The sequence below is a fragment of the Triticum aestivum genome, chromosome 3A, assembly GCF_018294505.1.
Source record: "Triticum aestivum cultivar Chinese Spring chromosome 3A, IWGSC CS RefSeq v2.1, whole genome shotgun sequence".
NCBI classification, from domain to species: domain Eukaryota; kingdom Viridiplantae; phylum Streptophyta; class Magnoliopsida; order Poales; family Poaceae; genus Triticum; species Triticum aestivum.
In genome coordinates, this window is record NC_057800.1 from 216,526,275 (window position 1) to 216,538,242 (window position 11,968).

Genomic DNA, 11,968 nt, shown 5'->3' on the forward strand with positions numbered 1-11,968 from the left:
CGTCATTCATCTGGACACTGATGGTTTCTCCGGCGACTACAACGACTAAAGACGAACAGGTACACCATCCAGCTCTCCGGGGGACGCCGTCAACCACCAATAGGCCCCAAATCACGACGGCGCCGGACCGGCCTCAGCCATGTACTGATACAGGATTGAAGCAAACTTAACTCCGACCAGCCGAGTGCTGGCCGTCGCCGGAAACTAGAACTACAGCTACAACACAGGTTGGTTCCTAACATGACTAAACCATGGCCTCCTCGGCGACTCCTTCCGACCCGTTGAGACCAGCAGCGATGCGTAGAGCGTCCTTGCCCAGCCTGGTGAGCTTGGCGATGACGGCGATATCTTCGTCGGACAGGGGCTCATCGAACCTACGCACGAGCGCCTCCGCAGCCTTCTTCGTCATCTTCTCCTTCGGGCCAAGGAGGCCCAGCCCCTGGACCAGACGGAGCGAGCCGCGCTGCGCCACCGGCACCTTGCAGTTCTGGGCCGCCTGACGCGCGCTCTGACGCGGCGGGGGAACTGACGTAGCACAGACCTTGGGTGGAGCAGAGCTTCGCTTGGACGGTGGCAGGCCGAGCAGGGGGGCTGGCTTGTCGCAGAAGAGGCGTCGTGGGGCGGCAGAGGATTCTGCAATCTCCAGGTGTTGAACTTGCTGCGTCACCTCTCCCAGCTGGACGGCAACCGTGGCCACGGCCGTCGGTGCCTGGCAGCTGAGGAGAGCCGGGTTGTGGCACGCTCCAGAGAGCGTGGGGCTGAATGCGTCCGGCATCTCCACCGCCTCCATGCCCCTCCTCTTGCTTGCACCCTCGTTGAAGTCAAGGGGCACGGCCGTCGACGCCGCGATCATCTCGTCGAGCTGGGCCGCGACGACGTCTCCGGAGAGCAGGGGGGCGGGGATGGCCTTGTCAGTCGTGGCGAAAAACCCGTCGACGCCGTCGGGGGCCGGCGCACGTGCGGGAGGGGTAGGTGTGGGCACGTGCAGCTGACTTGCCAGCCGCTGGCTGCCGCTCTTCTTCTTGCTTGGGTACGCCTTGCCGGACGATCGGTCGCGGCCACCATGCTGGCCGTGGTTTCTTGAGCTTCCAGAGCGGCGGGGGGGAGGGGAGCGGCTGCGCTGGCGCACCCTGCTGGTGGCCCCGTCCACTCCTGACGAGGCGTTGGAGCCGCGCCCGCGCCCAAGCAGCGTATCCTTCCAGGAGCGCCGGCCACCGCCGCCGCCGCCCCTCGTCCCCTCATCGTCGCGGCGGGGGCCGCCACGAGGCAGGCCGCGACAGCCCGTGTCCACCATCGGCGCGCGCTGCAGACGGCGGTGGCGCTCCTCCATCTGGCTGTCCTCCACATGCATGACCCAAGTGCCCGAGTAGGTGCGCGGCAAGCTGTCGTCGTGGACGGAGTCGGAGGAGGGCAGGCCGCTCTGAGCTGAGTGGGATGAGCGCGGAGAGCGGGGGGACCAGTCTTCCACCCTGTCGACATGGATGAGGAGGTCGTAGCGCTCGGCACCGGGCGGCAGGGCGACACGCCGATCGGGCGGCGAGTGGCCCTCCATCTCTTCGACACGGCCGGCGCCCTGAGGGAGCTTCCAGTAGGTGTGCCGGGTGGGGATGAACGCCATGTCCCAGACCCACACCCAGCAAGCGAAGGTTTTGGTGTGGTCGCGCTCCAGCGTGCGGCTGTCTAGCCGGTCGATGTGCACCTTGTCGCCGAACACCTCGTGGACACCCTCCAGGGTCCAGCACTGTTGAGGCAGGTGCTCGATGACGCAGCGGACGTGGAGGTTGAAGATGCCGTGGCCAGCGTGGTCGTTTTCACCCCAGGGCGCGATGTTGAAGTTGACGCCGTCGATGCGCAGGGTGCCGCGGCGCACCGCGTTGTCGTGGTGGGCTGGCTGGGTGAAGGTGACGAAGAAATCCTCCGGGTTGTGCGCTGTCACCCGCAGGTGGTGCGCTGGGACGCACAGTTGCGCCTCAAAAGCGCGGCCCACCGCCATGGGCGAGGTGGTGCAGATTCCGTCGGCCGCGCGCAGCGTGACGGCGTGGCGTCGAAGGAAGAAGACTCTCTGCTTGATGGCCGGGGTGGACTCGCCGACCTTGTGGCTTGCGCGGGGGCGCCTGGCCGGGTCGACCAAGCTGAGCTCAGCCATGTCAGCAGCCGTTGGGGATGGAGGGGCCGGCGGTGGCGGGGGCGGGGTGGGGAAACGGAGGCGAGTGTCGACCGAGGAGCGAGGGGGGAGCGGACCTATCCTACTGGAGACAGGGCCGCCATGGCTGTTTCGTGGATTTTGGGGGCACTCCCTGGCAAAGTGGCCGCAGAGCTCGCAGATCACGCAGCGGAGAGGGTCGCGGCAGTCCTTTCTATGGTGGTGCTTGCTGAGGCAGCGAAAGCAGCGGCCGCGGAAGCGGCTTAAGAAAGCTCCCCGGCCACCCACCGCATTGAAGTTCGGCCGCCGGTCCGAGCGCGGAGCCGCGCTCTTCTTTGAAGGAATCGGCGGATCCAGGGCTGCCTTACGGCTTTTGCGCGAGGAGACCTCGGTCCAGTCACCGTCCATTCCGGTAGGGGAATGATCGACCGCTGGGGATGGGACGACGATGATGGATTGAAGGCGTCGGGCTGGGGGGGGGGGGCTGAGATCCGTCGGGTCTTCCGAGGTAGGCGCCTTAGAGCAGCCCCCACGCAGCAGCAGGCGCGGCGGGGCCGCCGGATCCGGCCTTGAAGACGCGCCACGGCCCGGGCTCTCTGCCGGGGATGGAGCGGGGGGCGCCGAGGAGACCCGCGGGTCAGAGCCAGGAGCGGGGCGGCCATGCGGATCCGAGGCGGAAGCAGGGTGATGGGGCGGCGCGCCCATGCTGGGCGCGGGGGCGGTGACCGCCGCGGCCAACGGCGCAGGAAGGGAGGGGTGGCTACCTACAGCGGCCTTCTACTTTCATACTTTCCTCTGGCTTTGGCTTTGGGACAAGTGGTGGATGATTGCCGACCGTATACATCTTTTTCGATGGAGAACATTAGAGGTGACCCCTACAGCATAAATAGGAGCCTAAATTCGCATCCGTAACCAAATGAGCTAGGCACACTTCCCTAGTTGTATATGCCCAGGAACTAATCATCTTACATCTCCAGGATTTTCGTCATTTTCAAACATGACACATCATTTAATTTATTTATCTAGGTCCCTGAACATCTAAAGAAATAGTTTCATTCGAAATATATATGCAGTCATAAATCGAGTGTGTTCATATATTTCCTTTGATATATTGAGCATAAGTATGCTGATGTTGATTGAATGTTCTACCAATCCATTTGCAGGCTCGTCCATTGTTCAAAGACCAAAGGAAATTTCCAAAGATGGCTGATCCTTTGTTGCGTGGCCGCTTTCCAAAGAGGGGTTTGTACCAGGCCTTGGCTATTGCAGCGATGTGTTTGCAGGAGAAGTCAAGGAATCGCCCTCTGATTAGGGAAGTTGCTGCTGCTCTCTCCTATTTGTCATCACAAACATACGATGGGAATGACGCTGCTGTTCGCCGTTACCTTGATGGCCCTTCAGCATCAAAAGTGTCAGACGATCAGGTTAACCAAGATGATGCTTTGGCTAGTCAACATGGAGCTCAAACGTCGATGCATGACCGTATGAATGACTTCGTCCCAGAAGGAAAAGAACATTGCAGGAGTGGCTCCAACCGTGGAGGACGGGGCAGGGTTGTTCCAAACGGTGTCGACAGAGACCGCGCACTTGCAGATGCGAATGTCTGGGCCGAGGCTTGGAGACGCCATGAGAAGGCAAGCAAAGTGCGTGTAACCGATGAAATCCTCGGATAGTGAGCTGAGCTCTGCTTGATGTTTTGGCATGCTGGCGATTTTGAAGAGAGCGTTGTTAGGAGAGGAGGAATAATGCGCAGCGAGGTGTGTAGTACTGCACCACCAGAGTGAGCGCTCGCAAGGTTTCACCGGTGGAGCCTGTCACTGTCACGTCCACCATCGTTTCGCTGCATACATTACACGGTCTGAATTTCACATGTAGGTATTGTTTCAGGGGCTTTGTAAATAAATGTAATAACCCCCTTAATTGATGGATCAGTGTGTACAACCCTTTTCTCAGTACATTGTTGGCTCTGGATGCAGCCAGAGTTTTGTGTCCATGTAGATGAAATGGCAACGTCTTTCAGCATATACATTTCGGTCCAGGTCCTATTCCTTTTCTCTTTCTGCCAGTGCCTTAACGATACCAACATCCAACTTTTAAGCCTCAGTTATGTAAACCCAAGGAAGAGTTTATATGTTGCTTTTTTTGTGATAGGAAAACATTAGGAAAGGGTCCTACTGTAAAAAAAAAGAATATCTACAATGTTATGTACAAACTACAAAGTGAAAAGAGGAAGATTTCAGGAAGTGATGTGTCCAGGATTTGAAAGGAAGTAAAAGCTTTGGCTTCACTCTGTGTGTAACTAGAGTGTGATCCTCTTTGAGGTTTCTCTGGCAAGTAGCAACACTTGGATTCTCATGATTAAAAACCAATGTCCAATAGCGCAAAAATGATGATCTCAATAGTTCTATTTCATGAATGAAAGAAATTCCTCTGAGCTTACTGTGGGCAATAATCCGCCAGCAGTCTTGAGAAAATTCACAATCCCAGAATAGGTGCAGCTGTGCTTCCTCCACTTGAACATTACAGAGAACACATGTTTATGCAGGCAGGTGAAAAGACTTCCTTTGAAGAAGATTTCTGGTGTCCAAGCTTTCCTGGAGCAGCAGCCAGGAGAAATTTTTTTGGTTGAGCTGGCAAGCACTCTTCCATACCCAGTGACAAGGAAGATGAGCCCGGTACCCTCAATCAGCACATTGGACATAAGCTTGGGCTGGAAAAATTCTGCAAAATCCCCTGCCTGAAGAACTTGGCCAGGGTGGTACATAGCTCAGGGAATTGCTGCTGGAAAAGGCCAGATTAAATTGAATTGAATGGGGCCAGCCAGTATTGTAATGGGTGCTCCAATATGAACTTGACCCATGGCAGATCAAAGTGGTAGTACAACTTGTGAAGGTTTTTGAGTGGCAGAGCTTTGTTGTGTGATGCAATATTTCACAGGGCAAGAATTTATATGCGAGACAGTTTCATTTTGTGAGGGTCCCAGACTCCCAGTTACCATGTATACTGCATTCACAGTCACAGGAATTTATACGAGAGGAAGTTGTATTTTTATGCGAGAAAGTGATCAAACATATACTGCATTACACATTTCAAATCCCAAAACAGGATAGTAATACGACAGACATCGTCAAAACCACTACCAAGTCCAAATCTCTCGTTAACACAACCGGTGACAGTCCATGGTGGTTACAGGTAGTGATCTAAACGCTCTTATACTTCTTTACAGAGGGGATACGTTTCGTCTAAAAAGAAAGAAATCACACAACTGCACTACAGTACTGAAAAGCACGGCCAGAAGGATTAAACCGAGCAGAGTGTAGCTTCCAGATCAGGAAAACATGACAAGACTTCAAATCACGACGTAGCTCACCTTATCTGCAACTGCAAACTTTATACTACCAAAGAAAATTAAGAAAAGGGTCGATCTTTGACGATGGGAGTCAGCCGTAGAAGCAGGCGACGGCGCGGCGGCGGGGCGGTGGCTGCAGGGCGGCGAGTATTAGCCCCACCACGACGACGGCGACGACGATGAGCACCATGACGATGTCCTCGTCCAGCGAGAGCAGGCATACCTTCTTCCCCATGGCCGCGCGTGTCTGGTGCAACTGGGCGGTGGCTTCTTTTCTCCACTGAGAGGAACTAATCCAAGAGGAGGGGTATAAAAGGAGGCATGCATGTCGTAACAAAAATATGTGACGTGTGTACAGTAGACATTTCTGAAAGAAAAGGAAAACTACGTACAGTGGGGTGGCTATGTCGGTCAACTGCGGGTTCGTTTCTTTAGTCAATTGGAACCCGTTCAACCGTCTAGTAGACGAACCACCACCACCACACCAATTGGGAGTATTTGGTAAGTAAAGGTATTTTTCCAGGACCATCTTTATTATTCTGGACCATCATCTCTCGTCCTGGAATGACTCCGTCTACCCTCGTTTCTTTTCGTGATTTAGATTAGATGGATGATGTACACATACGTACATCATCGTTTATGCGAACACACGAGGCGTAGTCGCTACACTAAAATTTGAGTACGGCGACATCGTCTCCGACCCTCCGCCCTGCCGACCAGCACAACGCTAGGCCTGGCCATGGCGCCTGGGCTGGGTCAGCGAGTGGAGGGTCCATGCAGGTGCCATCTCCGCCTAGCGAGCCCTTCGCCCTACGCGCGGACGAACAAAAACAATCACTTACATGTTTATCAGAAAGGTTTGTATTACACTAGTAGTGCAAAGTAATATGTAGGTAGTATCATATATGACTTCATTTATTAGTTTGTAGATTTATTTTTGTTGAAAAGTGTTACATCATGGTAACATAACCATCATCTTTTTCTTCGTCTTATCTATAATACATAAATAGTTGATCCCTACTACTTCTAATTCTTTCAACATGCAAACCATCCATCTCACCAAGTGTGCCACGTCAGCATCCACTAACAATATTTTTTAGCCCCTACAAACCTTATGTCACATCCCTAGCTTCTGGCATTGCTCTAGCCTAGCTTCATGTGTGCATCATGTCTATATTTTTGAAACTTGAATTGAGGAATATTGGAAGCCTCAAAACCCTAAATAAAAGAGGGGCAAAAACCCTAGAAATCTCATTCATTGCTCCAAAAGGCTCTTCTTAAATGTTTGATAATTTTTGGTAAGGGTTCTGGTCCCAACCAAAATATTGAACATTTTTAAGGATTTATTTTTGGGACTTTGAATTTAAATCATTAGCTATTTGAATTTGAATTATATTCATATAATTAGAATATAATTTCAAATACCCCTGAAATATTTTATGAGCTTTTGGAAAAGTCCATCTAGCCAAATAAAATTATTCAGAGGAGTTTTTGGCATTGTTTGAATTTGTTTAAAATTCAAAACAGTGGCAAAACGAAATTAAATAAAACAAAACAGAAGAAAAAAATAAAAGAGAGAGAGAAGGACTTACCTGGCCTCACCCGTGCAGCCCACCAGAACCGGCCCAGCCGGCCCAGCCCGCCACCGCTACTCCCCCCCCTGTCGTCTTCCTCTTGCCAGTGGGAGCAGCTGCGTGCTCGCACGCGCGCGGCCGAGGAGGCCACCTCCTCCCTGCCTGGCTGCCTCCTCCTTCCCTGGTCCCTCCCGCGATGCCACGCAGCCCCGACCCCCTCTCACTTCTCCCTCGCTCTCTGGACCTCCCTCCCCCTCGCTCCTCTGTTTCCCCTCCCGCGACCGAACGGAGCCGCCGCCACCGACGAGAGCCACCGTGGCTACCGGCCACCCCACGGCTCACCGACGCCCCAGGAAGCTCCGCCGGTCCTCCCTCTACCTCCTCAACGAGCCACGAGGCCCCGGACGTGCCACAACACCGCCCTCGATGCCTTCTTCAACCTCGGGACCGCCGGCCATCTTCGTCAAATTCGCCGGCTCCGGACCGTCCCCGACCTCGCCGAGCGTCCCCTCGTCATCGCCGTGAGTCACTGACCCTCTCCCCTAACTCAGCATGCTCCCCTCCGTGCCGTAGCGCCGTTCCCCACGAGCACCGAAGCCACCTCCGCCATTGCTGCTGCACGCATAGCCTCCGTGCTCCCCTGGCCTCACTGAGCTGCTCTTAGTGCTCCCCATGTCTAGCAGGTGCTGCCCAGCCTCTCCATTTGCTCACTGATGCACCGTAGCGACGCGCCCGAGCACCACCAAACACCATCGCCGCCAAAGCTCGTCGCCGGCATGAGTTCCGGCGACCCCACGACCTCCCACTCGGTCCTCTGGATGCGCGGGAGCAAGGGCCATCCCCTGGTGCCCTCAGCGCGCCAAACTGACGCCTCTAGCGCAAGTCCGGCGTGCCCCGCCGTGTTCTGTGGTCGCCGTCGGCTGGTCTCCGGCGTGCTGACGTGGCGTCGTCGTTAGGGGCTAATGACCCTGCTAACTAACCCTGTGACACTGACAGCGGGCCCCGTAGCGGGTCAAAGCCCGAGTCAACGCGGGATTAGCCCCTATGTCACTGACGTGTGGACCCCACACGTCAGGTTTGACCCGAGCCGGCCCCTGTTGACTTGCTGACGTCATGCCAACGTCATGCTGACGCAGTAATGTTTTCTGGATTTAATTTAATTCTGAAATTCCAGAAAATGAATATAAACTTCTAAAATTCATAGAAAATTAACCGTAACTCCAAATTAAATAATTTATATATGAAAAATTATCAGAAAAATTCAAGGAATCCATCGGTACCATTTTCATGCATGTTAGAACAACTTATAGCTGCTGTTTAGCACAAATCAAATAAAGGGCATTTAAATAATCACATATGGAGTTTGAATTTGAATCTTGTATTCAAACCAACTTCATTTAATCTGTTGCTAGTTGCATTGACTCAAAACACATTCATTTTGCCATGTCATGATCATGCATCATATTGTGCATTGCATTGATTGTGTTCCCTTCTGTGTTGCCGGTATTTGTCCCCTCTCGATAGACGTGATACCGATGATGTGATCGTTGACACTGATGAAGACTCAATGTTATCTTCAAAAGTGCCAGGCAAGCAAAAACCCCTTGTTCATCCCGATACAATCCTACTCTCTCGCTCCTGCTCTCTTTTACTGCATTAGGACAACACCGATTCATCTGTTACTTGCTGCGGTAGCTGAACCCCTTTGTCCTTTGCATGACCTGTCATTGCCACAGTAAATAGATGAAACCCACTAGCATGAGTAGGAGTTGTTTGAGCCCTGATGTGCCTACTCATTCATGTTTGTTTGTCATGCCTGCTATTGCTTAGAGTTGAGTCAGGTCTGATTCATCGGGGATGAATCAGAGGCGTGTGAACCTGTCCTACTGTGTGTGAGCTAAGTGTGTGAACACGATTTGGTAAAGGTAGCGGTGAGAGGCCATGTAGGAGTACATGGTGGGTTGTCTCATTGCAGCCGTCCTCAGGAACTGAGTTCTGTGTTTGTGATCCATGATTCAGCTACTACCACGCATTGGGCCCGAAACCAATGGACCCTCTCGGCTTCTTGATCACCCTTGTCCTCTGTCCAGGAGTTGCAAGTAGTTTCTGGTGTTTGTAGTATGCTGGAGGCCGTGGGCAGCGCTGACCGTAGGGGTGGGCTGTGATGCGGTAGGCACGTGGCACGGTGTACCGGGCGCCCGTTTGGTGTCTCGGGAACCCTATTCACATCGTTTGGGGCTGTGAGCGAAACTCCGGCCGGATCTCCTCATGGATGGAACCCGAATAGGCGATAAACCTGGACTAGAGACTTAGGTGATTAGGTAGGTCGTGGCCGACACCCACGTTGGGCTTCCGCTTGAAGGTTGCCGAGTACATGTCGTGTAAACGGCGGTAAGTGGTGAGAGCGTGTGTGAAGAAGTACACCCCTGCAGGGTTAACCTAATCTATTCGAATAGCCATGTCCGCGGAAAAGGACTTCTGGGTTGCTTATATCAGTTCATAGACAAGTGAAAGTGGATACTCTAAAATACGCAAGATAAGCGTGAGTGATATGGATGGCGTTCTCGTAGGGAGACGGGAGCGGATCCATAGTGGTGTATTGATATGGTGAATATGTGGACTCGTGTGCGCCACCTCAAAAAAATTACTCGCAGTCGTAGTTCAGGATAGCCACCGAGTCAAAGCTGGCTTGCTGCAGTTAAACCCCACCATCCCTTTGTTGATAATGATGCATATGTAGATAGTTCTGATGTAAGTCTTGCTGGGTACATTTGTACTCACGTTTGCCTATTTTATGTTTTTGCAGAGAGACTTCAGTCTCACTAGTATTTCCGCGTGGTCTTCGATGTTTAGCTTGTTACCTCAGCTACGATCTTGTGCCTCGGCAGGATTTGGTAGATAGTCAGGCTTCTCAGCCTTTTTCATTTATAGATGTCTGTACTCAGACATGATAGCTTCCGCTTGTGCTTGATTTGTATGCTCTGAATGTTGGGTCATGAGACCCATGTTTGTAATATCTCGCTCCTCGGAGCCTATTGAATAGATTACTTGAGTCATAGAGTCATGTTGTGATGCCATGTTGTATTTGCACATATCGAGCATATTGTGTGTATGTTATTGAAATGCTTGGTATGTGTGGGATCTGACCATCTAGTTGTTTATCTTTAGTAGCCTCTCTTACGGAGAAATGTCTCCTAGTGTTTCCACCGAGCCATGGTAGCTTGCTACTGCTCCGGAACACTTAGGCTGGCCGGCATGTGTCCTTCTTCGTTCCTGTGTCTGTCCCTTCGGGGAAATGTCACGCTTTGAGTACCGGAGTCCTGTTAGCCCGCTACAGCCCGGTTTACCGGAGTCCTGCTAGCCCAGTGCTACAGCCCGGACCCACTTGCTGATGACCGACACGTTCGAAGCTGGGTCATGGATGCCTGTCCCTGTAAGTCTGTGCCACTTTGGGTTTACGACTAGTCATGTCAGCCCGGGCTCTTTATCATATGGATGCTAGCGACACTATCATATACGTGAGCCAAAAGGCGCAAACGGTCCCGGGCAAAGGTAAGGCGACACCCGTGGGAACACCGTGCGTGAGGCCGCAAAGTGATATGAAGTGTTACCGGCTAGATCGATGTGACATCGAGTCGGGGTCCTGACAGCGTTTGCGCCAGTCGTCCTCCACCTCCCGCCAGGAGGCCAGAGGCGTGTGGCCGGCGCGTGCGCACCGCCGTGCCGCCACGGCACCTGCCTGCCTGTCCTCCCCCTCGACGCCTGGACGTCCGGAACGTCGCCACGCAGCTGCCCCGCACCGCTCTCACTCTCCCTCGCCCTCCTCCTCTCCCCCTGCTCTCTCTCCCTCTCACCCGAAGCACTGCCGCCGCCGCAGCTCGTCACCGACGCGCTCCCCGCCGTCCCCTCGCCCCTCCGTAGAGCCCCCGAGCTCCGCCGCGACCCCCTCTACCTCCTCGTCGAGCCAAGCAAGACGGGGCATCCCGTGGAGCCATCGCCGTCGCCATCCTCACCTCCGGCCGCCGTGGGTACTCGCCGTCGATTCGGGAGCTTCCGGGTATCCCCGACCTCGTCCTCGCGCTCGCTGGATCCACGGTGAGCTCCTCCACCGTTCCCCTCTCTTCTCCCTCCCGTTCCCGTGCCGTAGCGCCGCTTCCCACCACGGCCGAAGCCTCCCGCCGCCGTCCTTGTCGCCGTCGCCGTCTCGGCCCGCCTTCGCCCAAACCAAGCCTCCCTTCGCGCTCCTGGTGCCACGAGGGTGCCGCCGAGCCCCTCAGGTGGCCTCCCCGTGCCCCGCAGCCCGATCCCGCTCGCGCCCGAACTCCGGCCGCCGCCCCGAGCTTCGCTCCGGCGAGCTCCGGCCTCCCCCGCTGCTTCCACCTACCCTACCAGATGCGCGAGAGCCCGGGCTACGCCCCGGTGCTCTCAGACGCCGTCCCCGTGGCCTGTGGCGCGGACTCCGCCGCGTCCAGAGGTCGCCGTCGACGAGCCCCCGTCGCCTGAGCCCTGCCAGGTGGGGCCGGCCCGTCAGGTGATTAGCTTAGTGCTAATCACCGTTAACTAACCCCCCCTGACGCTGACCAGTGGGCCCGACCCCCCCCCTAACCTTTTAATTAACCCTGTTAACCCCAGTGTCACTGACGTGTGGGTCCCACACGTCAGGTTTGACCTGGACAGCCGCGTTGACCGCTGATGCAATGATGACGTCATGCTGACGCAATTATACATTTTCTGGAATTAAAATAATTCAGAAAATCCAGAAAATGATTTAATCTTCAAAAATTCATAGAAATTCAACCGTAGCTCAGATTGAAATAATTTATATATGAAAAATTATCAGAAAAATGCAATCTTTCCATCTGTACTAGTTTCATGCATGACAAACCAACCTATACATGCTGA

At 54.2% G+C, this 11,968-nt stretch overlaps 1 protein-coding gene across 5 annotated transcripts in view; it reads left to right on the forward strand.

Moving 5' to 3' along the window:
• The window catches only part of LOC123061011 (probable serine/threonine-protein kinase PBL7), a 16,249-nt gene extending 12,084 nt beyond the window's left edge, over positions 1–4,165 (forward strand). For all 5 annotated transcript variants that reach the window (XM_044483901.1, XM_044483900.1, XM_044483902.1 and 2 more), the window contains exon 5: positions 3,307–4,165. In XM_044483901.1, coding sequence (XP_044339836.1) covers positions 3,307–3,816 — 510 coding nt within the window. In that variant the 3' untranslated portion in view covers positions 3,817–4,165. The remainder of the gene's footprint in view (positions 1–3,306) is intronic.
• Positions 4,166–11,968: the final 7,803 nt, after the last annotated feature.